We start from the raw sequence: 26,101 nt of genomic DNA on the forward strand, positions 1-26,101 counted from the left end.
CGGACCTGCGACTCCAGTATATGGGACAAATCCCTGCCCATAACGGCCGCGTCATTTTTAAATCTTGAGGCGCCATCGATTTTCAATTACTAGCACGATTTTGTGCTGAATTCGGCCAGTTTGCATCGGATTTTGACTACCATGTTTGACTTTACGATGTTATGTTCAAAATAAAGATGGCGGCGGATGCACGTGCTTGTGTTTGCTATTTTCCATTTTAAACACAATGGAAACTATTTATAGTCTGCATCGGGCATGTTGTGAGTTGATACTCTTCTAACGGACCACCTGACCAAATCAACTGATTTTGCCCGGGTAGTCGTCTTGAGCAGGTTTGACTGTATACGTTCAACATAGCTTTGAAATAGTTACTGCTCAGGTTGTGTGTTACATAGGCATTACTGTTGTTTCAATAGTTCACTCATCCAAGTAATACTATGAGGCTTTGTCTACTAGTACTCACTGTGACCATCCAGCATGTACGATGTAGTAGCGATAAAAAAACAACATCGTCAGCAAAGCTGGACAAATATAATGACATGTTAGCCCGATGTAGTTACGTCAGTGTAGTCTGGGTACCATAGGATCTACTACTGGGGTAGTGCAGTTACCATCCTCTGTGGTAAAAAAAATTAATTTTGGTTGCCATGGCCACACCAATGGTTTGATGCTTCTTGGCTTTGCATGTCCATTTTTTTGTAATTTTCAAAAAAAAAGTCCAGAGAAAAAATAAAACAGGTTTTGCTATTAGAAACCTTTAAATATTGCCATTCACAGCCACATACACATAAAATGCCTTTTATTCATAATATTAGTAACAAATCAAAGGAAGGAATTCATCGCATATATTGTGCCACTTAACTCCTCAAGCTGCTTTTTTTTTATAAGCACAGACTTTTTGATTTTATTTCTACCTGTCGGCCCAATTTTTTTCTGAAAAAAAATGGGAAGCAACAAATAAATTTGGTGTGGCCTAACCACAGATTGATCCAGCGGTGTGTATGGAGGATACCGGCTCTGCCAAAAATGTCAAGGCAGTCTTATACTGTAATTATAGCCTTTTTGAAGCCCCAAGGGCAGTGAGTTGTTGTCCACGGCGTCTCTAGGGCCCGCCCCGGCATTGGAAGGCATAACCCATCCCTCTCTTTCCACTGCTCCCATCTGAAGTCAGTAACCATTTGAGTGGAGTCAGGAAACTCGTGTTATATAGTGCCTTTCCCAAAGAGAGCATGTCAGCTGATTCAAACTCTAGGTTCTGGACCAAACACCCTAACCATTACACCAACACATCTTGTATAATCTTCATATCCATTTAATTGTATTATGATTTGTAAATTTTGACAGGGGAAAGGTTTTATAAGCCACACGGCTTTTTCTCCCCCCCCACCTTGCACGTTCTGTTTGTTTTCTTTAATTTGCTGTACGTTATTCATTTTTTAAAGTGCAAAATAAAATCAATCAATCAACACAATACCACCAGCGAGTCTACCACTTGGTCTCCTATACTAACTTTTTTAGTATTGGAGCCCTGATATGTAGTAAATTGGATGGTACCCAGGCTAACATCAGTGAGAGTCGTCATTGTTAAAGATGAGGTGATCTCACTGCATGAAAACTCAAATTTCCGGGAATTTCTGGGCTCTGACAAACACGTGAAACTCGACATATCCTGGTCGTGTATCCATCCAGTGTGTCCCATCATTGAAATTCCCATATATTCCTGGACATGACCTGGACACGTCAAGTTTCACGGGTGTTCCAGGTCCCAGAAATTCCCGGAAATTTGAGTTTTTGTGCAGTGTGTTGTGTGAGTGAAGCTGGGATGGTTCCTTGCCTGCCGTACTTAGGGCCCGATCAGCCCACCTGCACATTCCAGCAGCTCCATACGCAGGCTAATGTAGTTGTGCCAGCTGCGCGGGCGCACGCGCACGTAGCGAGCACGGAACGGCTGGGCGAAGATGTGCCTCACGGCGGTCACCTTGTCGAAGTTTCCTCCAAATATCTAGGAAGACAACAGAAGAAAAATACTTATCACAGTACTTATCTTTCTGTCTTCTATATCTTTCTACATCTATAGCTGACGGTCTAATATGCCATCATTTTTCTGTTAAGTCCTTATCACACATTTAGGACCTTGACTGGTGGTGAACCCACAGCCCGAACACAGAGAATTTGATATGCATAGTATTACACTTAAAGTGCTACGACATGTCTGCGTGCTCCCAAATCCGTTGGATTCCGTAGGATTTCGTACAGACTTAGGCGGTACTTACCACTTACGGATCCTAAAAGATTGCCCACATTTTTGTACAAAGACAGCATGCATTTGCATGTACAGCGGGTTGTTAGCCTCCATAGCAGGCTTTCTGGGGCCTTTTTTTGGCTCATAATACACTTTTGCTGGCCATTTCTTTTTGTTCTGGGTTGCTGATTGCTGGCCTTCTCTGACTGCTGGCCAGCAACAAACAGTGACAAACAAACAAACAAACAAACAAACAAACCCTGTGCAAAAAGAAATAGCCAGCAAAAGTGTATTATGAGCCATGAAAAGGCCCCAGAGAGCCTGCTATGGAGGCTAAAGTTGTGCCCTTAGCTTTACCCTCAAACTGCCAAACCCGGATATATCCGGCACACATACACATGTCCTGTGTGCCGCACCCGGATATATCCGGGAAAGCATATTCCCCCGAAGTAGCAGCTTTGGGCGAGTGTAGCACATGAACCCCAGAAGTTAGGGACTTCGGCCTTGTTCAGGGGTTACTTTTTGGTCAGCAGCCAACCCTGGCACTGACAGCATTTTATGGGGCTGAAATTCTGTTTAAGGGTTAAGATACCTGAGGGTTGCCCTTGTTATCTCTGAGATAGTCCACTGCATTGCAAGAGTTGTTCCTGTACTGTATGTTGTAGGAAGTGACCCACTCTTCTGTCAGGAACCCCTTCCCAGGCCGACCCTGCGTCACGATACCCCCGATCAGCTTGTCCTTCCCCAGATCAATCTGTAACAAGAGTCAGGAGAAAACCAGTACAAAACATGAAAGTCTTGTGGCGTCCTGTGTGGTGTAACTTGAACGTTGGGCTCGGAAGCGAGAGGTCTGGACTTCGATACTCGCCTTGCCCCCGACGTTTTGTTCTTGAGAAAGGCACTTTAAACAACCTTCCTCACTTCACCCAGGTGTAAAAATGGGTACCTGACTTAGGTTAGGAGGTCAAAGACTACCTTTACCTTGTATCTGTGCTTTGTATGACTGTCACCATTAAAAAGATTAAAGGGATAGCTAGACTTTTCCCTTGAATTTTCTTGAAGAACCTTCCTGGACAGAGGACCCCTATTTTACATCCATTCCATGCAGCCCCAAATGAGATGCCCTACCCAGGATTAAACCGGGGTCTCTCAGTTACCAACATATTAGAACCATTCAGGAGCTTAACTGTGAGGCTGCTACCAATTGAGCTACAGGGACATCCCTACATGCATGTGCACGTACCTCTATGTAATGCCCATTGTGGATGGTGTGCGGAGACCAGGCACCATCGGGGTTGTTCAGGTAGCCATAGAAGGCAAGCCCGGGGCGTTTCCTCGCGTTGTAGATGGAAGAAGCCTTGTACTGGTTGGTGCGGATGATCTGTGCCTCCATTCCGACTGGTTCAAGTCGCGCACAGTAACCTACCAGGAAAACAACCGTCAGTTCTCAAAGAAAACTTTACCTTTAGTCATCATCACCGAAAAAGTTAAGACTTCGGCTGACTCCATCTACTGAGAAGTTTCTGGGATGGGAAGTTTGAGACACATGACTGCAGCAAAGGTGCCAGATTATAACCTGTGTCGCCCCCTGTCTCGGCTAAAAATCAAATCCGAGTCAGAGCCAGATATATTTGATTGAGGAGTGAAGGAGGCTCAGTACAATCTGTCTCACCGTCTGACAATAAGCTGAGACGGGGGGCGACACAGGTTATCTGGCACCTTCGACCAAAGATTTGAGTAACAGGTACAGTAAAGCAGACCTCAGTATGAATACATGCTTCCACAGCATTTAAGCTGCAGAGAAAAAAATGGCTAGTATGCAGTGTCCTTTTTAGAGTTGGTATTTCTCCCCATCGGTTACACACTTAGCTCTGTCGTGTGTTTTTCAGATAATGACGTTTTGCATAAATTGGTCAATGATTGGGGGCGCTATGTTTCCAGTATTGTACACTACATGTACCATAAGTTAACTTAAAGGCAGGTCTGCATCTTGTTACAAATTACATCCACTTCAATGCTCTGTGAACCAGAATGAATTCTGTACTGACACTGTGGCTTGAACACAGAAGGTTAGGTTGTATCAGGACAGGTTCCAAGAACTGTTGCCAACAGTGTCGCTGGTCTGGAAAAAACAGTTCTTGTTCTGACAGTAACAGTTATGATCCAAATGTAGTGCGACAGTGCAGATGCTTAAAGTGTAATAGTTATGTTGGCTTTGTGCCACATAACGCCTAACAGCCAGATGTGGTCAGCTGGGTAATATACTACATACATGTAGAAGCTACTTAGACTGCAATGGGTAAATGTCATGTTTATCACTAGATTCTATGACATCAGAACTACAAGTTTGTCCAAAATTACTGTACTTAAGATATCAAATTGTTTCCCTACCAAAGTAAGGTAATACAAAATTTAGGTGAACTTTTGTTTAAAAAGTCAATCCAAAATGACAGGAGCTTTCTGTGATGATAACACCCCCTGGCAGAATGTACAGAAACTGCACTTCAAAAAATACAGACAGACAGACAAACCAACAAGAGTTTGAAGATCTCACCCCCTTTGAGAGTTTACAGTCTTTAATTGATGATGCAAATAGATTTTAGATTAACATTACATTTGTCTATTGGTCACTTCCTGCCCTCTATGTTTCAAACATGACTAGCATGACTTGTATAATGGAAAATTTCTAACTTTAAAACGCAGACAGACTAACTGCAGACAGTACCTCTTCCATTGACTCGATGACCTGGAATGTCTTTCATTTCTGATAAATTACTAGTTCTACCGACTCGATATCCTGTCACTCCTGCAAGTCTGACCTTTGCAGTGACACCATCTTCCCCACTTACTTCTTGTAATTCTACAGTCCTTTATTCACATAACTACGAACACACATGCCTCACCACAAACATCTACACACACACGTGCACGCACGCACGCACACACACACACACACACACACACACACACACACACACACACACACACAAATCTCCAATCAATGGCAAAACAGTACCTCCACACTCCAGTAGTTCAAACCTCATGGAGATGTGGTTGTTCCACGTGCGAGGGTTGATGCGGATCCACCTGGCCTCCAGGGGTTCGGGCAGAAGGTTCTTCACAGGTGTGTTCTTGTCAAAATTACCTGGAAACACCTGTGAAAGGCCATACAATTACAGTGAAACCTGCAGTAACAATGTATGGTGTAGGATGTGACTTGAAGTGTACTAAGTACAGTTTGTATGAAGACTTACTTTAGGGCCTCCATCAGTACTGTAGTACAGATAGACAGGACTGAGGTTTTTCTTGTACTGTATGGTGTAGGATGTGACTTGATGTGTACTAATAATAAGTACAGTTTGTATAAAGACTTGCCTTAGGGCCTCCATCAGTACTGTAGTACAGATAGACAGGGCTGAGGTTTTTCTTGTACTGTATGGTGTAGGATGTGACTTGAAGTGTACTAAGTACAGTTTGTATAAAGACTTGCCTTAGGGCCTCCATCAGTACTGTAGTACAGATAGACAGGGCTGAGGTTTTTCTTGTACTGTATGGTGTAGGATGTGACTTGAAGTGTACTAAGTACAGTTTGTATAAAGACTTGCCTTAGGGCCTCCATCAGTACTGTAGTACAGATAGACAGGACTGAGGATTTCCTTGTACTGTATGGTGTAGGACGTGACTTGAAGTGTTCTAAGTACAGTTTGTATAAAGACTTACCTTAGGGCCTCCATCAGTACTGTAGTACAGATAGACAGGGCTGAGGTTTTTCTTGTACTGTATGGTATAGGACGTGACCCACTCCCCACCCCTCCTGCCCAAGTCCTGTCTCCCCTGGGTCACAATCCCCAGGATCAGTCGGTCATACAGAAGGTCCACCTGGGGGTGGGGAAACAAGAGCTTTGGTCATTTTTAATGAAAATGTAATTAACTGCACATTCTAATTGATGTGTGCTACATGTACATTATGTATGCATCAGTTTTGAATCATCTTTTCTATTTTCATGCCTGAAAATGTTTACTGTAGCTCAATATACCGTAAATGCCTTAATGTTTGCAGTTGAAAATTTAATTTTGCGGTATGGAGAGATGGTTTTATTCAAGTTTGCTGTAACAGTTATTGTACAATATTTTAAAAGTAAACACTGGTTTTAAAGTTTACGATGAATCAGTCACGGCGAAATGCCGCCAAAATAAAACTGCAAAAGTTTCGAGAATTACAGTATATTGAGCACACCTTGAACAACTGCTGAGTTTTGTTAGTAAGAGCCGTATACAATGGCAAAAGTTTCAAGAATCACAGTATGTTGAACAAGCCTCAAGCCTTACAACTGCAAAAGTTTCAAGAATTACAGTATGTTGAACAAACTTCAAATCTTACAACTGCAAAAGTTTCAAGAATCACAGTATGTTGAACAAACCTCAATTCTTACAACTGCAAAAGTTTCAAGAATTACAGTATGTTGAACAAACTTCAAATCTTACAACTGCAAAAGTTTCAAGAATCACAGTATGTTGAACAAACTTCAAATCTTACAACTGCAAAAGTTTCAAGAATTACAGTATGTTGAACAAACTTCAAATCTTACAACTGCAAAAGTTTCAAGAATCACAGTATGTTGAACAAACCTCAATTCTTACAACTGCAAAAGTTTCAAGAATCACAGTATGTTGAACAAAGTTAACCTCAATTCTTACAAGTGCAAAAGTTTCAAGAATCACAGTATGTTGAACAAACCTCAATTCTTACAACTGCAAAAGTTTCAAGAATCACAGTATGTTGAACAAACCTCAATTCATACAACTGCAAAAGTTTCAAGAATCACAGTATGTCGAACAAACTTCAATTCTTACAACTGCAAAAGTTTCAAGAATCACAGTATGTCGAACAAACCTCAATTCTTACAACTGCAAAAGTTTCAAGAATCACAGTATGTTGAACAAACCTCAATTCTTACAACTGCAAAAGTTTCAAGAATCACAGTATGTTGAACAAACTTCAATTCTTACAACTGCAAAAGTTTCAAGAATCACAGTATGTTGAACAAACCTCAATTCTTACAACTGCAAAAGTTTTAAGAATCACAGTATGTTGAACAAACCTCAATTCTTACAACTGCAAAAGTTTCAAGAATCACAGTATGTTGAACGAACCTCAATTACAACTGCAAAAGTTTCAAGAATCAGTCTGAGAGTATGTTCAACAAGTCTCAATCCTTACAACTGCAAAAGTTTAAAGAATTATTGTATATTGAACAAACCTCAATCATTACAACTGCAAAAGTTTCAAGAATCACAGTATGTTGAACAAACCTCGATCCACTGCTGATCGTCATTAGTTAGAGCCTTCCACCCCCCCACTCCATGTTTGGGCATGTTACGCTGCATGTTGAGACGCCCCCTCCTAGGCCCGAACTCCGGACCAAACTCCGAGCAGGCAAAAAGCTGCTTGTCCTTGACCTTGCCCGACTCCATCCCGACGGGTTTGACCTGGGCACACCCTGTAGGGTACAGATGATTGGCAGGAGGGTATCTACTAGGTGAAGATTGAGTCACGTCCTAACCTTAGTGTGCATTAACCTCTCTCACCCTAGGGGTTCCTGGTTGCACCAGATTGGTGCTTTTAGACTTAAGGCCACACCAATTCTATTTCATGTTTCTCAGATTTTTTTCAGAAAAGAATTGGGTTGGTCGAAAAAAAAAAACTTTTGCAAAAAGTCAGGGTAGGAGAGATCGAGGAGCTTACTCAAGTTACAGTTAATTTAGGGGGTCCCTGGTAGCATCTATAGTCCAAAGTTTGTAGAAAAATCATAAATGTACCGTCCAAAATAGGCACGTACAGCTACTGGAATTTGAGGCCTATATTTAATTTGAGAAAGGAGAGGCAGTGAAATGTTGTCGACACTGGGTGTGGCCATTAATTTGAAAAGTTTTGCTTGTTTTTCAAATCGGAAAAAATGGGGTCAGGAAATCTGAGAAACAACAGATAAGAATTTGGTGTGGCCTTAAGTGTGTGCATTAACCTCTCTCACCGTAGGGGTTCCCGGGTGCATCAAATTGGTGCTTTGATAGATTTAAACTCTGATTGGTGTAGCCTTGGAAAAAGAATATTGTGTTTCAACATTAGGGTTATAAGGAAAATAGGGTTGACAGAGATTCTCTTTTTTTTTAGATTTCAGCCAATATGATCCCAGTTATAAATGCGATGTAAAAATGAACTGTTCAAGTGAAATGTTCAAAGCTTTAAAGTTTATTTAGAGTGTGAAATACGCTTAGTCTGTTTTGAATTTCATCCGTCAGATGTCAGATCAGAACTTTTATGTCTCTTAGCCTAGCTAATGGATTGACTCAAATGCCAATGTTCAAAAAGTATAATTATATAGTTCAGTTATCAATTATATTCCCACATTTACATCATTATTTCATACTTCGAGTGGTTAAAAATGGCACAGAAACAAGCCGCGCTAGGATTCCCTAAATATTGTAACCCACAAGAATTAGACTTCACTGTGTCCTCGCAACACTGCGGCATCGAATATTTGCTCCTTGAATGTTGGTACGGAATTTTCGTTTGCTTATTTAATGGACTAGAGTTGCTTCATCTTATTGACTTTGGTATTTGAAGTTCTACAACCCTGACTCGGACTAATATTGCTTGATAGGTTGCTTTTAAGATTGTGACTAAAAAGGTATTTTCATTGATCATACCACATTTGACAGATCATGTGTTTTGTGGAAAACAGGCCATATGCAGGGTTAAATGCTCGGTTAACAGTCTCTGAGGTAAAATTCAGGAATTATGGGCAAGGGAAGACTTTGCGTAAGCACATTTAAATTTCAGATGCCGCACATACCATGTACTTGTAGTTTAACTGTTAAATGCAAGAGACTAAGTGCCCTTGCTCCATTATGAAAAGTGACAATAATCTGGAATTCTAAACAAGACAAGATGGGTTAGGGTAACAGGGAAAACTGTATGTTTTATGTTACAGACACCAATACTAGAGTTCAGATTGAGTCAATTAACACAGATGACATCGGCACGTGCATCAATTTTTGTCCGGTTTCAACAAAAAAGATTCTATCATACTGTAAATCGTACAAAGCAACTGCAAAATGTAGATACAAATACGTAAGTGATGTCGTAAAATGCCCATTTGAAAGTTAATTCCAAAGTCAGAGAAGAGAATGTGATGAAGAATGATTAATATTAATATTTAATGTTCAGTATAGCATACTCTGTGTGTACACATGACATTGTATGAGATATTAAGCATATTCTGGGACCTTTCTTGGACTTTTAACTTCATGTCAGTGTCCCCAACTAGAGCATGTGAAAGCCAGCAAGAAAGCATTTAACACTCAAATAGAAAACAAAAGCACAATGGAGGTAAGGATATGTTGTAGAAAAAAAGCTGGATACATACTGGATGCAGCACAGCCTGCCCTTGCTCCATGGTCGTGGGTGACGGTCTGTTAAAAATTGGTGAAAACAAGAGTTAGTGTAAATGTACAGTCACTTAGTCTATGTTTTATTGTACAACATTGTATATACTACTAGTAGCTTCAAGGTATTTTCACAAAATGTGGTGATACAGTTCGATACAGGTAAAACTGTATTTCTGGCAAGTAAAGAAAAATTAAAAGCAGAAAATTGACCATAATGAAATAAGAATCTCTTGAATGCCCTTTAACTTAATAAGTCTTTACTATAATAATTATATAGTAGCTTGTAGACCTTTTGCATTTCATTTTCTTGTGGGAAAACCACTTGAAACCAAAATTTGCAAAATTTTAAGCATGATAATTTTTCAAGTAGCTTAGAGTGGTACGTAGTGACTGATACAGCTTCCCTATTGCTCATGTTTTGGCCACCCCTACTTTTCTCAATAAGTGTTGTGGGTTCTTTTTACATGCTCAGAGGTTTGATGTTCAAGCACAGAAAATAAAGCTACTGTAAATGCAGAAATGTTCGCGGTGGATTAATGTTCGCGGTTTTTGTGGTGACCACTTCACCACGAATTTAAAACCACCGCGAACATTTTTCTATTATGATATTAGATTGCAGTCTATGGTGTTATCGCAAACTTAAATCCGCCGCAAAAAGTCCTTTTTCCCGCTACTGCAAAATTAAATCCCCGCGAACTTAAAAACATTTACAATAATTTCTCATACATGACCAGCAGCCGCCGGCTTTATATCCTTTTCGGAAAGGACGATTGTGACTCTTTTTCGAACAGTATTTTTGTGAGTTTTCGAATCCATATACTGTGCTCTCTAACAGAAGTGGGCTTTACGATTCGTGTGTGTCTGTGTGTGGTCTTATCCTCATCTAAATATGTCCCTAAACCAGAAGGATTTTATAATTTTTGAGGACTTTGTGGCAGGCATGAACTTTAAGTCAAAGTACACATCTCTAGTTTGAATGTATACAGTGTAAATCAGATGTCATGAGAGGAATGTTAGTGTTAAGCTGTTAAGGGTGGGTCAAACCCCAGCTGTAACAAGCAGGGCTCTCTTTAGAACTTCAAGTATTTGTAACAACGTAGGCCCTGTTCACACTCGGCAAAGTCAATGCGAATCCATTTGCAGCAATTGAAATAGCTATCAATTTAGTCGCATTCATACTTGCCATTGAAAACACACTCTCGCACGCCATTGAAACCATAAGCTCTTGTTTGAGCATCCAAACTTACAATGTTACATGTATTGTAATCTCCAAGCAGATCCTACGGTGCCATAACATTAGTATCAAAAGCTGGCAGAGGAGTGAAGCCGGCCTAGGAGTGTGTATGTGAACGGAGGCTGTTTGACTCCCTTTGGCCGGCTATACTCCTCTGCCAGCTTTGATACTATCTTAATTGCTACCATAGGATCTGCTTGGTCACATACACACTCCTAGGCTGTCTTCACTCCTCTGCCAGCTTTTAATTTGATACTAATGCTACCATAGGATCTACCATAGGATCTGCTTGAAGATTACTTGTATTGGACCCTTCTGGATTGAATCAAATTGTATAAATCCTGAATTGGGCTTTTCTCACTCAGAAAAATCTATTCAAATTGATTTTCATTGTTCCCTAGAGCAAACTGACTCGCTTTGATTTTGCTGAGTGCATGCCCGGAGTTAGGGGTAGGTACAAGTCCATTGTACCGGTACAAAACTGTTTTTTCTCATTGGATCGGTCCAGAAAAAACGGACCTGGAAAAATTCGGTGGACCGGATGTTGGACCTATTGGAGCAGATTTACAGTCAATCTTACAGAAGTAGTTAGCCTTGTAGGATTTTAAAATGCCAGTGGGAGTTGAATACTCCACAAAACAAATTTCTTTGTAGCGAAATGGACCATTTTTTTTAGTATCGTCCATTCACAAGACTTGGTCTTACTTACATACAGAATCAGGTCCAGGTTCAGGTCCGGACCTGGACCTGATTCTCTGGACCTGAACCCGACCTGGACCTCAATTTTCTGTACAGGTCCCCACCCCTAGTCTGTACTAGTGCCCTCTTCTACATACGTCCTTATACTGTATACTATAAGGACAACCTGACCATTGACAATTTAATATTAAGTGTTTAATTCACAACTGTATGGAAGCGACTTGCATACAAAACAGTCTCCTATTTCAGCTCTAGATATACAAAAATATTATGATCTGGGTCTGCATTGTTGAAGACTGATATACAGTAAATAAGCTTTTATTGAACAGTAAGTAAAGCTGTGCTGAATGGGGACAGCCCTATGTTTCGTCAGCCCTTTGGTTCCAATGCCCCATACATGTACAAAAACATGTATATGTTCAGACACTAGGGATGAGGATCAGGTCCAGGTTCGGACCTAAACCTGGACCTGATGCAGTATGTGAGAACTAAATTGTGAATGGATGATACTCGAAACAATGGTCCATTTCACTTCAAAGAAATATGTTTGGTGGAGTATTTGACTGGTTTTTAAAACCCTACAAGGTTAACTGCCTCAGTCTGTACTGTTGACTGTAAAACTTGGTAGAAATGATTATAGACTCTAGTCTACTTCGCTCTTGTTATTTTCCTCGACCGGTAAGCCCCGAAATGTGTGAATTATGCCTTATCATATAATCTGTTCATTTTCCAATAGGTCCAACATCCGGTCTACCAATTTTTTTTTTCTGGACCGGTCCAATAAGAAAAAACGGTTTTAATTTTTGTACCAGTGCACCGTACCGGTACACAGCCATTATATCAGACACCCGTATATTCTGACACTGCTGTAGTTGTTACTTGAAGTTAGAGGGTTTCCAAACATTAGGTGTTGGAACACAGGGATGTAACTTTTTCCTACCATGCTTAGCTTGGCTCCTTCGTAAACTTGAAAGCTCACTTAAAAAGGTGAATTGATGTTGTACATCAAGTAGGTGTAACAAGACATCCTACTTGTTCAGAAGTAAAATCTTACTGTTATGTGCTTATAAGAGAAGACTGGTGGACACAACATACAAATTGGAAACATTTCCAGACTGTTCTCAATGAATCTATTGAAAGTCAGTACAATGTACTAAGCTGGGACCCTTTCACATTTTTGTTGTATTACTAAGGTACTAGGTTTGGGATACTGCAAAATGTATTTTTTTTAAAAGTTTATTTGTCATACAAAATTCTTTTTACTGGAAAATGTGCTGTAGATGCTCAGGAAATGGATGATGGAAGATGGGTTGGACTTCTTTCATGCAAGTACAAATGTAGAGGAAGACGAAAAGGTTTGCTATAATTTGTTAGAGCTGTGATTTATCACATAGGATTACTAAGTAAGTCTTGCATCCTGTGGTTTCACCATTAAGCTGAAAAACGATGGCTCTGTGGGTGGGTCACAGTTTTCTCCATTACTGTGATATACGATATAGTAAAGACTTTAATTTAAGTCACAGTTAATTCTTGCATCATGCGGATTCATAATTAAGCTGAAAATAACAAACAAAAATGATGGCTCTGTGGGTCACTGTTTTTTTTCAATTACTGTAATTTACGATATACTATAACTATCTCTTGCATCATGCGGATTCACGATTAATCTCAAAATAACAGAAAAAAAAACGATGGCTCTGTGGGTCACTGTTTTTTCCATTTAGTAATTGGCATTACTGTGGTTTGCGATCATATAGTATAATAGCTATCTCTTGCATCCTGCGGATTCACGATTAATCTAAAAATAACAGAACAAAAACGATGGCTCTGTGGGTCACAGTTTTTCCATTACAGTAAAACTGTGGTTTACGATATGATAGTATAGTCAACTTTTTCATCGTCCGGATTAACGATTAAGCTAAAAATAACAGAACAAAAAACGATGGCTCTGTGGGTTGCTGTTTTTTCCATTTAATTTAGTAATTGGCATTACTGTGGTTTGCAATCATATAGTAAAGCTATCTCTTGCATCAGGCAGATTCACACTTAATCTAAAAATAACAGAACAAAAACGATCGCTCTGTGGGTCAGAGTTTTTTCCATCACGTCTTGATTAAGTTTTCAGTCCTCATCCCAGCAGAGATCGGTAACAGGTTGGCCTGTATCCAAAGCACTTTTGGTTCCCTTCCATTAGACATCATGCTGGGATCCTGGCAGCCCTGACAGACTCATCTTTGCACACCTCATGTGCTGAAGGTCAACAATCTTTCCTATCATCATAGTGTCTCAACTTCTCTTTAACCCTTGTTACCTTTAGACTAGGAGTGGGTACCAGTACAGAAAATCCAGGTTCAGGTCCAGAGGATCAGGTCCAGGTCCGGACCTGAACCTGATTCAGTATGACTCATGACAATGGTCCATTTCACTGCAAACAAATCTGTTTGGTGGAGTATTAGACTTACACTGGCGTTTTAAAATCCAAAAACGCTAACTTCACCTGTACGATTACATAAAACTTGGTAGAAATGACTATAAAATCTTCTCTAACTTGTTATTTTCTTCCTCCTACAAGCACCAAAATGTGTGAATTCCTGATCAAATCTGTTGATTTTCTTATAGGTCCAATATCCGGTCCACCTAATTTTTTCCGGTCCGGTTTTTCTGGACCAGTCCAATAAGAAAAACAGGTTTTGTAACGGTACGCTTTACCGATACCCAGCCCTATTGAAAATTGTCTTCCTTTCCTTTTTGCATTCTTAGTTAGAATGAACGTATTCTCCAACTAGATCCATTTTGCATATCAATTCATAGCTAGGATATAAAAAAAAGACTCCAACAAGATTTCTCCAGTGTCACTGATGAAGAATGGCGCATGTTGTTTAAAATGTTTGACCGATTCCAAAATCATATCCAGTAGATTGTCAAGAGTAACTTCTTTTTGGCGTATCTTATTAATCTTCATCTACGTAACATCTTTCCTACATTGTCATTTTGTAGAATAATGACTGTATTGAGGGTCTGAATACCGTCATCCGTTAAGCGTTACAGGCTATTTTAATTCACCGTTAATCGTAGCCCAGCTCACTCTCATTCAATGTTGATTGTTTATCATCGTTATCATCATCATCAGTCACTGGGTTCTGCATCTATAGTCTGGAAAGTCCTATAGCTGCATTCAGTCTTTCTTCATCTTTTTCCATTGTGCTTTGCATCCTGCAAGCTTCCTTAGCTCCTGGAGTTTCTTTGCTGTTGTTGGAAAAGCTCAACCCCTGTGCTTTAGGTCTGCTTTCAGCAGGCTGAGCAGGTTGACACAGTGTCTTCCCTTGCGTGCCTTGAATCTATTCGAACCTAGTATGGCGTATTCAAGGGCTTTTTGTGCAGGTGTGTCTTGTGGCATCCTGAGGATGTGTCCAAACATAGACCACCTTGCCTGCTCGGCTTTTTCGGAGAGAGGTATGGTGTTACAGATACGGTACAGGGTGTTGTTGGATACCATGCTTTTTGGCCATTGGAGACCTGTGATTGCATGCAGATGTTTCCTCGTTATATTGTTCATGAACCATTATTGGACGTTTTAATTCTACATAGCGCGTTATTTGTTCATAATCCTGAATTCATCGTTAACCGTTGTTGAGGCCAATGTCAGATAACCGTCAGAGATCATACTCGTGAACACTCTGGTTTAAGACGATGTTATTGTCAGTGTCACCATCTCAACACCTCATAAATCAGTTACTGTAGCTTTGACGCAAAATTTAATGTTCCGTTGCCACATGTAGGTGATTGAGTCCTGCAGATTTGTGTTGGGAAGTTTCCAAATTTACCATTAAGTTGTCATCCTTTCTGAATCTGCTGGCACACCTAAATTTCCTGTTAAGCGTTGCCAGTATCCCCACATGCAGACCCTCATTATTGGGTGGGATAACTACTTTCTCTATGCAGCCAGGGACTGAATAGCTAGTATATGTATAGGAGCATGCAATAGGCAGGGCTAAATTGCAAAGTTTTGGAGTGGCTGCCATTTGACACTGATTATAACTCAGGTGACCTTACTACTAGTACATTATATTGCCTCAGATGCAATTATAAAACAAAATCATACAACTGTTACTCAAGAATGAGAGAGCTGAACTTTATAGACTGATACTGTACAATAAAATTTAAGAGTCTAGTAATACAAACAAATTCATAATTCTAGTTAACATTTTCTCATCACAAAAACAGAGATGTTGAATTCCTTCAAAGCATAAAGATAACCGGTAGTACACTCAAATAAGACATACCTATGTGAAGTTTACAAACTTGCATAGTTTCAACATTCAAAGAGCCTTTTAATGAGGTATAGTGTTCAAAAACGTGGCCAAGGGACCTTAAAAAGGCTGAAATTCCTAAGCACGTAAATAAGGCACATGTACGTGAAGTTTACAAAGTTAACTTAGTTGACATAGTTTCGCCATTCATTGAGTCTTTTAATGAGGTATGAAAAAACATTACAAGGGACATTCTGAAACTCCTAATACATGTTGTATGTAAAGAAGGCACCTTTATCCGTGGGGTAACCTATATCCGTCTTTATTAAACCAAGGGGTGTTTAGGGTTATCAAGTGGATGGACAGTGGTTGAAAGTGCAATACTTTTAAAATACAGCTTGTTTACCCATTTAAAACCACTGTCCGTCACATTGACATCCCTATATACCCAGTTTTTTTAAACAACGGATAAAAAGTTACCCCACGGATAAAGGTGAACTAGCGTTATGCGTACCTGTGCATATATTGTGAGGGTCATGCTTTCTTACTTGGGAAATAGCCAAATGTCGGTGCCTTAGTCGAACTCTTTCGAATGAACGTCTGTGTATCCATAATTTAAGTGTAAGCCAGTGTAGTCCACCCTTGTTATAAGCTTAAGTTCATTTCCGACGCTCTCTCCTTGGTCAACAAGTTCAATGTAAACTGCATGGCATTGCATAATTGTGTCTCTATAAATTAATGTAGTCCAAATGTTTCATTTCAAAAGAACATTGGAAAGACATGTTAGAAGTTGACTTTTTTTCACTACCATTTTTGGTATAATTGTTAACTTTTTATAGCCAACTGCCTTTCAAGAAATGTCAACGGAAATTCACTGAGTGTCTAACTATTTTTAGCTCCAAATTTATTCCAGTCAATTTGACATTATGATAACGTGTTGAATGCAAGTTCATCTGTGACGGTTATTCAACATTATGGTACAAATTTAAACTCTATATCCGCACACAAAATAAAGTGCTTCTACCAACAAGCTTTCGTTCAGTCCTCTGATCCTAAGTTGTAATGACCCAAAGCCTATATGTCACACATCCAGACTGGAAGTGTGTCAACTTGATAAGGATCAGAGGACTGATCGAAATCTTGTTGGTATTTAGCGCTTTACTTTGCGTACAGAATATAGAGTTTAAAATTGTAACATAATGATAACTGGTGGTTGAGAGTAAAGAAAAGACAATTTTTTCTACTTACCTGGCCATAGTGGTTCCCACGTCCGTGCCCTGGTGCCACCAGTAAGGCTAACAGAAGCACGGCTCCTTCAACCCCCATGTTCACGATTACCACACTCCCTCCCTTGTCGACAAACTCCTGGACTGTCAATATGTCCCAGCTGTTACCCCGGCACTAGAGATACAGTCACGTCTCTCCCTCGCACGACATGCCAAGAAATTAGCAACTGTCTACGGGGTGCATCGGCTTCATTCGGTCACAAAAGTACACAAATTGTCTGGGCCAAACCACCCACTTTATTCACCAAACGTATCAATGCCCTTGCCATGTATAAGGCCTTGTGGATAGCCCTTGGAGCGTGGTGTGTTACACCACCACACACATTGTACCTGGCATAATGACGGACACTGTTCTCCCTTTTGTATCTCAAGTTCAACACTTGTGCCAAAGGTGTCGGGGGCATGAAAGGTGTTAGTTTTACAATGAACATTTGACACCTGATAGGAATACCACTGCAGACAGGTTTCTCTTTGTATTAGCTTCTATTTAAGATAGCCGGCACCATACCATGAAACCTAATGACATCAATTAGTCCCAGATAGCCACAGTTTTCTTTCAATTAAAGACAAGATTACTCGTTAACCGCTTGCTCTAAGTAGTCTAATTAATCTCTCGGTTAACACCTAATGTAAACATAGCCAGGAGGTGTGTACTTAGGGTAAATAAACCGAGTACGCCTGTATTCATTCTTGTGGTGTTTAGTAAGTTTGTTAATGGTCCCCCTGTGTAAGTGTGGGACTAAAGAGTAGGTGGGCATTGTACTGGAGCTACTTTAACTTCCGACCAGGTATGAAGAGAGAAAGTAACACTACCACCGTTGTTTCCGCCATGAATACGTCATTGTTTCTTAAGAGACCTTTGAGTGGTTGATGAATGACTGTTTAAAGAAATCAAAAGGTGCTTTATTGTGACTGCTTGTCGGGCCAATTTTGTGGCAATCAAAGACATGCTAATTTTGTTAAGATTACTTCTCTACATCTTAAGTGAATATAGGGCAATGAGAATGGCCAAATTTAAAATGTAATGACCATAAAATATATACTGTACATTCTTTAACGTTTGGGGGGACTTAAATCTATGATAGGAAAAGAAATGAGGCGTTTGTATTAAGTTTACTTGAGAAATGTATTATGAACAGAAGCGAACTTTATGAATCACTGTGCAGGAATGAAAATACTTGTCTCCATCTATAGACTGATAAACATTTAAACTAAAATTAAAGGCTGATATACATTCAGGGCTCGAAATACTTTTTTCTGCATACCTGCACTGGTACAGGTAACATTGAAAATTACCTGCACCAGACAAATTTTACCTGCACCACTCAGAATTTAGGAAGTATGGATCATATTAAAATTGTTGAGGAACCATAGCTATTTTTTCTTTTATACTTACAGTAATAGGTGGCGGTATCAATCAATGCAGCTAATAACAATCTACATACACCTACAAAATGTACATCATGGGACAATATGTATAAAACCCAGTATACATGGACCAGTGCAGGTTAGGTGCAAGTAGACACCAGAAATACCTGCACAGCTCCAATTTTACCTGCACTAACCTGTATATACCCAGTACATGGACCAGTGTAGGTTAGGTGCAGGTAGACACCAGAAATACCTGCACAGCTCCAATTTTACCTGCACTAACCTGCATATGCAGGTGGTATTTCGAGCCGTGACACTAATATTGATGTTGTTTGTTGTCTCTGTGCATGGACAATTTGCTATCGGTGTGTTTGGATGTCTGACTGTGTTCTGGTGTGATTGTAGTTTAACTTAATACATTTGATTATGGTGTCAGTTGAGTGGTCGGAAGTGAGTGGCAAGATACAAATGTACTGCAATTAGTTCTGACTTGTAGGAGTGACTGAGGATGTAGAATATTAAGAGATGGTATTAGTAGCATAGATGTTTGTCAGTCGCTACAGACATTCCAGGTCATAGGGTCAATGGAAGAGTCTACTGACTCATAGGGAGGTATTGTTTTCGGCCTGTCTATGCGTGGTGGTGTTATATAATTTTTCATATGCTAGCCACGTTCAACTCACAAAATTATAACTGTTATGTCTCTCAGAATTTTTGTATAGTCTCTTCTCCTCTGTGATGTTGACATTATAGCCGCTGCCACACTGACATAGCAGCAGGATAATGTTATCAATGAGTTCAACTGACCAGTTCCGTTACAAAAATGTTTGATATACACAGCGTGCATGTTTCCTAGTACTGTTTCCCTTGGCAATCCTTCAACATTAACTTTGACTTTGACCTTTATTGTTGACACAGAACCCTGTTGAGCCTGGCGTCCGTGCTGTGGAACTATGGGATACCTCTGCTGGTGTGCCGCTCCTATGGCCTGATTGGTTACATGCGAGTCGTGGTGAAGGAGCACACAGGTTCGTACTGGGGAGACTATAGCAGGGCTCTAGCCAGCGTCCGTTTTTCCGTCAATTGACGGAAATTTGCTGCGTCTGACGGAAAAAATTTGAAACCAATCCGTCAACCTTGACGGACAAAAATCCTTGGTGGATGCTACAGGCGGCTTGGGGATGCCGTCCACGGCCGTAAAAGCCACACACTGTTTGTTTTGCTATTGTTATGATTGTTGATAATGTGTGTCGGTGCCCTTTCGCATACGATAATCTCATTAAAAACCTGTTTTTCAAGATCTCAGTTCAGTCTCTCTAACTCTGGAATAGTGTTTTCGCGACAATTGGAATTGGCTGACGGAAAAAAATTTCGAGCTGGCTAGAGCCCTAGACTATAGAATTACGATTTTCTCCAATAATACATGTAATCCAATGGGAGAGTTGAGGAAAGAAATATGCAATTATCTCAAGAATCAAAAGTTGAAGCCATACAAACTTACCCTCAAATGATAGCCTACTATGCAAGAATTTCTATATGGCTAGTCTTTTGATGAACCCCCCTAATGAGAGCCCTTGGATTGGCCCGTTTGGTTCAAAACAGCTATATGGCGATGATACCACTATTTCAGGGGGGTGCGGAAACCCCCTCAATGGAGAAAGATGATTTTTTTTTTTGCAATTCAACAAGTATATAGACTAGGGTCTTTCCTACCGCAGCCACTCCCAAAATGCCCAGATTTCACATAAAATCCCACCAAGAAAGGCTTTTAATGGTTTAAAGTCTTGTTTTTATTTCAGCTATCTCACCGGGGGCTCTAGGTGCAGGTGCTTATTCTAGACACTGTCTCTCTAACTGGAAAAAGTTCACATACCGGTTAGGCCATGTTCATTTGATTACATGGATGACATTCTCTGGGAACCCCAAAAGTGCGGAGAGCGTGCGAATAAAGAAAAGTTCGGTCAGGTCAAAAAAATAGTTGCCCTCATTATGAAATCTAGATGGTCAGGAAAGCTGAACAAGAATTTAATTACCAAACATGAGTATGGTATACCAAACAATAGTTTATTCAGTTTTCTTTTGTCACATCTTCTTCATTGACCATGGAATTGACTTTGACCTTCTATGACATAATTGTATGTTTTCGGTTAATTTTTTGTCATTTCTACAGCATATTTTTTTGGTGTGGAAATGGCTGAAATTGATACAATCATGCACAGATATCATACAATATCGTCAAACCAAACATGACGTAAAACCACACTTAGTAGAGTAAGGTAATGTAAAATGGGAGTTCCATGATCATAACGTTTTTCACTGGTCCTAGGATCGGGTTCAAAATTGTTTGATGTAAATGTTAAAGACATAAATTGATTACCTATGGAATTGTCGTCCTTAAAATTTGCTTGCTGAGGCAGTACTTGGTAATTGTTGTAAGTTCTGGAAACTTGCGACTACTTCAACTTATATGACAAAACATCAAACTGACAGCGAGACCAGGAAATACGGCAGACTTTGCCCCCTTACCCAGACTTAGTCTGGTTTGTGACCATTCCAGTCTCACGTGCAGACAAAAAGGCAACAGTTAGCTTGTACGGCAAACCCCTACTGTTGTCAGTGATGCGGAACTTACATGTAATACTTAATCAAAAAAGACATGGCATGTCCAAGGTAGATAGGAATGAATCATTATGGATAATAGAGGTATTGTTGAGAGTCTGTCTGACAGTGTGCGTATGAGTGTGTGTGTCTGTCTCAGAGTATCAGTCTTTGTGTTTCTGGATATTTGTGGTTAGTATATCTTAAGCTATAACATAAAGAACCTTTGGATTGATTGTAATATTTGGTATGTTGGTAAGTCTTGGATATGGGAAGTTGAAGGTCATAGTCAATTTTTGGCCCCCCTGTGGCTATCCTTGGTACTGCAGCAGAACTTTGTTCTCGACATATGATGTGTACTTGACTAAAGTTCACATTCATTTGATAATTCTTAAATAAGGAAAGAACACAATACAGTTAAAAAATGTGACAATTGTGCAAGCTTAGGGTGAGAACGACAACCTGTTAATACACAACAGTAAATGCATAATGATTTAAGTTCGCGGGGATATAATTTCGCGATAGCGAAAAAGGACTTTTCGCGGTGGTTTTATAAAAGTTCGTGGTAGCACCATCTACATCTGTAGTTCTGGAACTAAACTGGCAAGTCGTTGGTTCTTTTGTTCGAAATGACGGATTAAGTTGTTGACGCCGTGTGCATTGATGTCACGTCTTTTGCTTTTTTCCCTGTAAACTTGAGCTTTCTCGCATTGGCTCAGTATTAAATAGAATACACCTGGGTATTCCATATTGCTCAAGGTATGGCCCAGGTATGTAAGCGTGCCACACAGCACATTTTGACGGCGTCAAAAGTGCACAGGAAACACGCAATGACGGCAGTCCCAAGGTGCCACATAGGGTACCCACAACGGCTGTTTCTTACGGTCTCAACATTGATAAAAGAAACAAACAGTAGACTATACTCGGTCACAAAATAGATAAACAGTCATACTTTACGATCTTTTGGTTTCTACGAACGACAGGGCTTAGGAAAATACCGAATTTGCCAAGTTCGTACGGAACGCCTGCCAGAATGTGCGAGCGCGGATCTTGAAGATCGTTCAACTATCCCGTCCTGAAAATAAATATTACAGCACCAAAACTATCAGCTTATGGCCTGACTGCGGATATATAGAGTTCACATGGTTACCCCTGACTTCTCCTAGGCACATACATGTACATATATCAGACCCAGACTATCCCGGACATGTCCCGTGCGTGTATAGTAGAGCTCTCACCGGGGGAGATGGTCTTGAAAGAATTACTCACAGTGTTCAGGATAATTTTTGGATTACAATTTAATTCTGGACTTGTTAACCCTCATACCCTGAACCTAAAACTGAAAATGGCCAGAAGTCTTATCCCCAATCATGCATTAAAAGTGACATTGAAATGATATTCAGTATCAGTGAATATCATCAATACTGATGTATAGATTTCTATACATGTTTATGATAAAGAAAAATAAATGTAGAAGAGACGATCTTATGTATTGACTTTGCACTGATCAAAGGAAAGGAAAGTGGAAAGTGATCTTGATCCAGTTTTAGCTTACTGAAGAGCTAGGTTGTGACAGAGAGACAGGCGTTATGTACAGTATTTACAGGTTCATTGTACCTGGGAAATTTCCCTAACTTAATGACAAGCACGGTGAACCATGGACCATGTTTGTTTGTTTGTTTATTTTATGTAAATTGTAGCAATCGTATAAATGCAACCTTCATGAAAAATTTGGGATATTCTTTTTGTCTGTGTGTGTCTGTTTATGTTTATGTTTATTTCTATGAATTATATATTCTTGGTTAGCAGTACTAGAATCTATGGTTGGATTATGATAATATTTGGTTAGTTACAGTATTTGAGAAGATGAAGGCCAAGGTTGATTTTGGGCCCCCTGGTGTGTGACATTGGCACTGCAGCAAAACTGCCTTTTGGAACATTTGTTTTCAAGATTGTTTGCAATCATCAAATGCACGCTAGAATCCAATTATGGTTTAATTCCTGTGTAATCATGATCACAGGACAGAAGGCTGTTTTATGTTAACAAAATTTGTATATCGTTAAAGCAGGAGGGAAAGATTTGCTGAGTCAGACACTTCCGATGATAAAGTTTGTGTTTGGATCATGTGACACAGAGCAATTACCACCAGTGACTGTGACAGTCTATTTTTTGTGCATGTAGCTATTCTAAGCCTTTAAAGTGTTATTGACCTATTTGGTGTCTTACTTGAAGTTGAAGGTCAAGGTTGACCTCGGTCCTGTAGTGCGTTGATTATGCAAATTTATCTGACTTTTGCTGTAGTGTCAATCATGGAAGTTCAGATAAAAAAAGTGTCTGTCTTGCCGGATATTTGGGGTTGTGGTAGGGTTGTCTCCATCATTAAATTTTGTTCCTTTCTAGTTTCTTTCTTTGTGTGTGTGTGTGTGTGTGGGGGGGGGGGGGGGGTAGAAAGGCATTAGCCATGATAAAAGGTTGCGATTTCGAGGTTGCGATTTCGAGGGCCAAAGGCAAAGGCAAAATTTGACTCAAATTGAACTTGTAGGCCTAATTTTAAATTGTTCATTTTTGCTAATTTTGTAAAAGTCGGTTAATTACACACAGTCACCCCATTTGCCAGTGCATTTCGTGCAATTATCCGAATGGTGCAACAAAGCGAAGTTATCAAGCTGGACCACACCACTATGGTGGACACACACCACCAAACAGAAGTGTGAGATTATCCGTTGTGCAATCAACTGGCTTGTACTGTATTATAAGACTTAGTACAAAAATATATTTCAATGTCGTAAAGTTAAGATTTGGGGGGGCAGATTGTATCATCCATTCCAACAAGCAAATTTCCATACCTGGATGGGTCCTGAAGACAGCCATTAGGTGGAACCGGTATGTCCCAGTGTGTGGTAACTTGGCAGAGTTCCCACCTAGAGGATTGCGTGATGACCCACTTGCCAACACTTTGACATCCCATTAAATCATTCCACACCGAATCCCTAATAAATTTCTCTAACTGTCACTACAGGCTGATGAGTCTGGGTCTGTCCAGCCACTAATATAGATCATTACAGCCAGAATGGCACCAATTTTCTTCATGTCAAGCCTACGTGACCTTTGTGAGGCTTTGGGCCTACCTGGTGAATTTCTTGGTTTCTGGGTTTGCTTACTTAATTTTTGAGATTAAAAACTATCATTCCAGATACATGTAGATTAAGGTGTATCAATCGTAAAATGCCATGTGAGTTCTACGCTGATCGAGTCCTCCCTTCCTGTTAATGTTTGTTGAAGAAAGATATTATTTTACCATGAAAATCTTTATTTCTGAATACTGTAAATGCAGAAATGATCGTTGTGGTTTAATGTTCGCGGTTTTCGCGGTGGCCACTTCACCGCGAATTTAAAACCACCGTGAACATTTTTCCATGGCAGTTACAGACTACAGCGCATGGTGTTACCACGAACTTAAAACCACCGCGAAAAGTCCCTTTTCCAGCTACCGCGAAATTAAATCCCCACTAACTTAAATGCATAATTTTACAATATTTGTGGCTATTTCTGGAGTGTCTGTGCTTCTGGATGGATTTTGTATGTGAGTTAATAGGTCTCGGTGGAAGACAAGGCCATTAGGTCAAATTTGGGGCCTTGTTACTACTTGATGTTATAGAATGGTCAGTTTGTGTGGCATCAGGTATGCATACATGATACAATATAAGGTACGAAGTAGATCCAAAATTCCTGGTGTAATTACCTATCATGATATCTGTTATGTACATTAGAGTTGGGAAAACGAAGGTGAAGGTTGATTTTGGGCCCCCTGGTGTGTGACTTTGGTACTGATATTTGGTGGCAGATATCTTTTGATGTAAGGAAGAAATTGTGTACATTTGGGCCCTCTAGCAACTTGCTCTAGAACTGCAGGGGTATTTTTGTAAATCATTTTACAAGGAGGATAACTGAAGAAAAGAATGGTGAATTTCCCCTCTATTTTTAGCAATGACTTTGCATAGCTGATATTGTAAAAGTCGTTGGAAAAGTTTGAAGGGATCGTAAAGTTTGAAGTTTTATTTGTTGGATGATTCCCATCAATGTTCCACGTAAAAGTCCAACTTTACAAGAAAGGCAGTCAAACTATTTTTGTCTGAGAACTTTGGCAAGAAGGTTGTTTTTTTCCTGTTCGGGAGGGCGTGCAGCCAACGTTTTAGTGTTGAACTTGCAGTTTTGATTCCAACGGGCCCCTCGTTAATGTGCACTAATGTGTGCTAATAGGCTTCACGTGGTGACAAGGTGTGTTTATCTGGCAGTTGGGAGTATGGGTAAAGAGCTTCCAGACCGTTCTCATGATCATCAGCTCATCAATTACAGTTACTGTGAATGTCCAAATTTTCACGGTGGTTGTAGTTTTCATTGTAAACTCTTCAACACGAACTTAAAGCTACTGCAAAAATGCTGGCTCTGTCTTCTGCCTGCCTTGTTTCAATTGAAAAAAATACTGTGAACACTCCATTTACTCCCCACTTCAAAATTTAATCCTCATGAAATTAAAGGAATTTACTGTACTGGATCCAAAAACTAGTAAAAGCTTAACAATGTTGATTCAGTACATGTACCTTTGACACAGTTATTTGACAGGACAAAGTTGAGGAAACTTTTCTCTGGTAAAAGTTGACTGTGAGAACTTTTCATGATTTATTGAATGTCAGAAAATCAACACTGTGACAGCAGAATCCCCTTTGCCAGGCTGGCACATTTCGTGCAATTAGAGTTATGCAGCAATGCAAAGTTACTAGTAACCAGCTGGACTGCAGCAGTTTTGGATTTGGGGATTCCGTGCAGTTAACAGAAGTGTGCATTAATCCGTAGGGCTTTTACGGCCCTATGGCCTCAAAACTTAAGGCTGTAAGACTTCTAGATCCTGTACCTTCACCATTTTTAGACAATGTCTGACAATTCTGATGTTAAGTTGTCTATGTTAGTAAA

General features: G+C 39.9%; 2 protein-coding genes across 2 annotated transcripts in view; one reads left to right on the forward strand and one right to left on the reverse strand.

Moving 5' to 3' along the window:
- The window catches only part of LOC118417763 (NEDD8-activating enzyme E1 regulatory subunit-like), a 46,313-nt gene that overhangs the window by 5,290 nt on the left and 14,922 nt on the right, over window positions 1-26,101 (forward strand). The window contains exon 7 of the mRNA XM_035823468.1: window positions 19,450-19,559. Coding sequence (XP_035679361.1) covers window positions 19,450-19,559 — 110 coding nt within the window. The remainder of the gene's footprint in view (window positions 1-19,449; window positions 19,560-26,101) is intronic.
- Window positions 1,541-9,752, reverse strand: LOC118417764 (lactadherin-like). Its single transcript, XM_035823469.1, has 7 exons — window positions 9,670-9,752; window positions 7,556-7,743; window positions 5,963-6,121; window positions 5,259-5,397; window positions 3,486-3,664; window positions 2,835-2,996; window positions 1,541-2,002 (listed from the first exon to the last, which is right to left on the reverse strand). Exons 2-7 carry the CDS (start codon window positions 7,715-7,717, stop codon window positions 1,844-1,846), a joined length of 960 nt encoding a protein of 319 aa, XP_035679362.1. The 5' UTR covers window positions 7,718-7,743; window positions 9,670-9,752; the 3' UTR covers window positions 1,541-1,843.

This window comes from Branchiostoma floridae, chromosome 6 (genome assembly GCF_000003815.2).
Source record: "Branchiostoma floridae strain S238N-H82 chromosome 6, Bfl_VNyyK, whole genome shotgun sequence".
NCBI classification, from domain to species: domain Eukaryota; kingdom Metazoa; phylum Chordata; class Leptocardii; order Amphioxiformes; family Branchiostomatidae; genus Branchiostoma; species Branchiostoma floridae.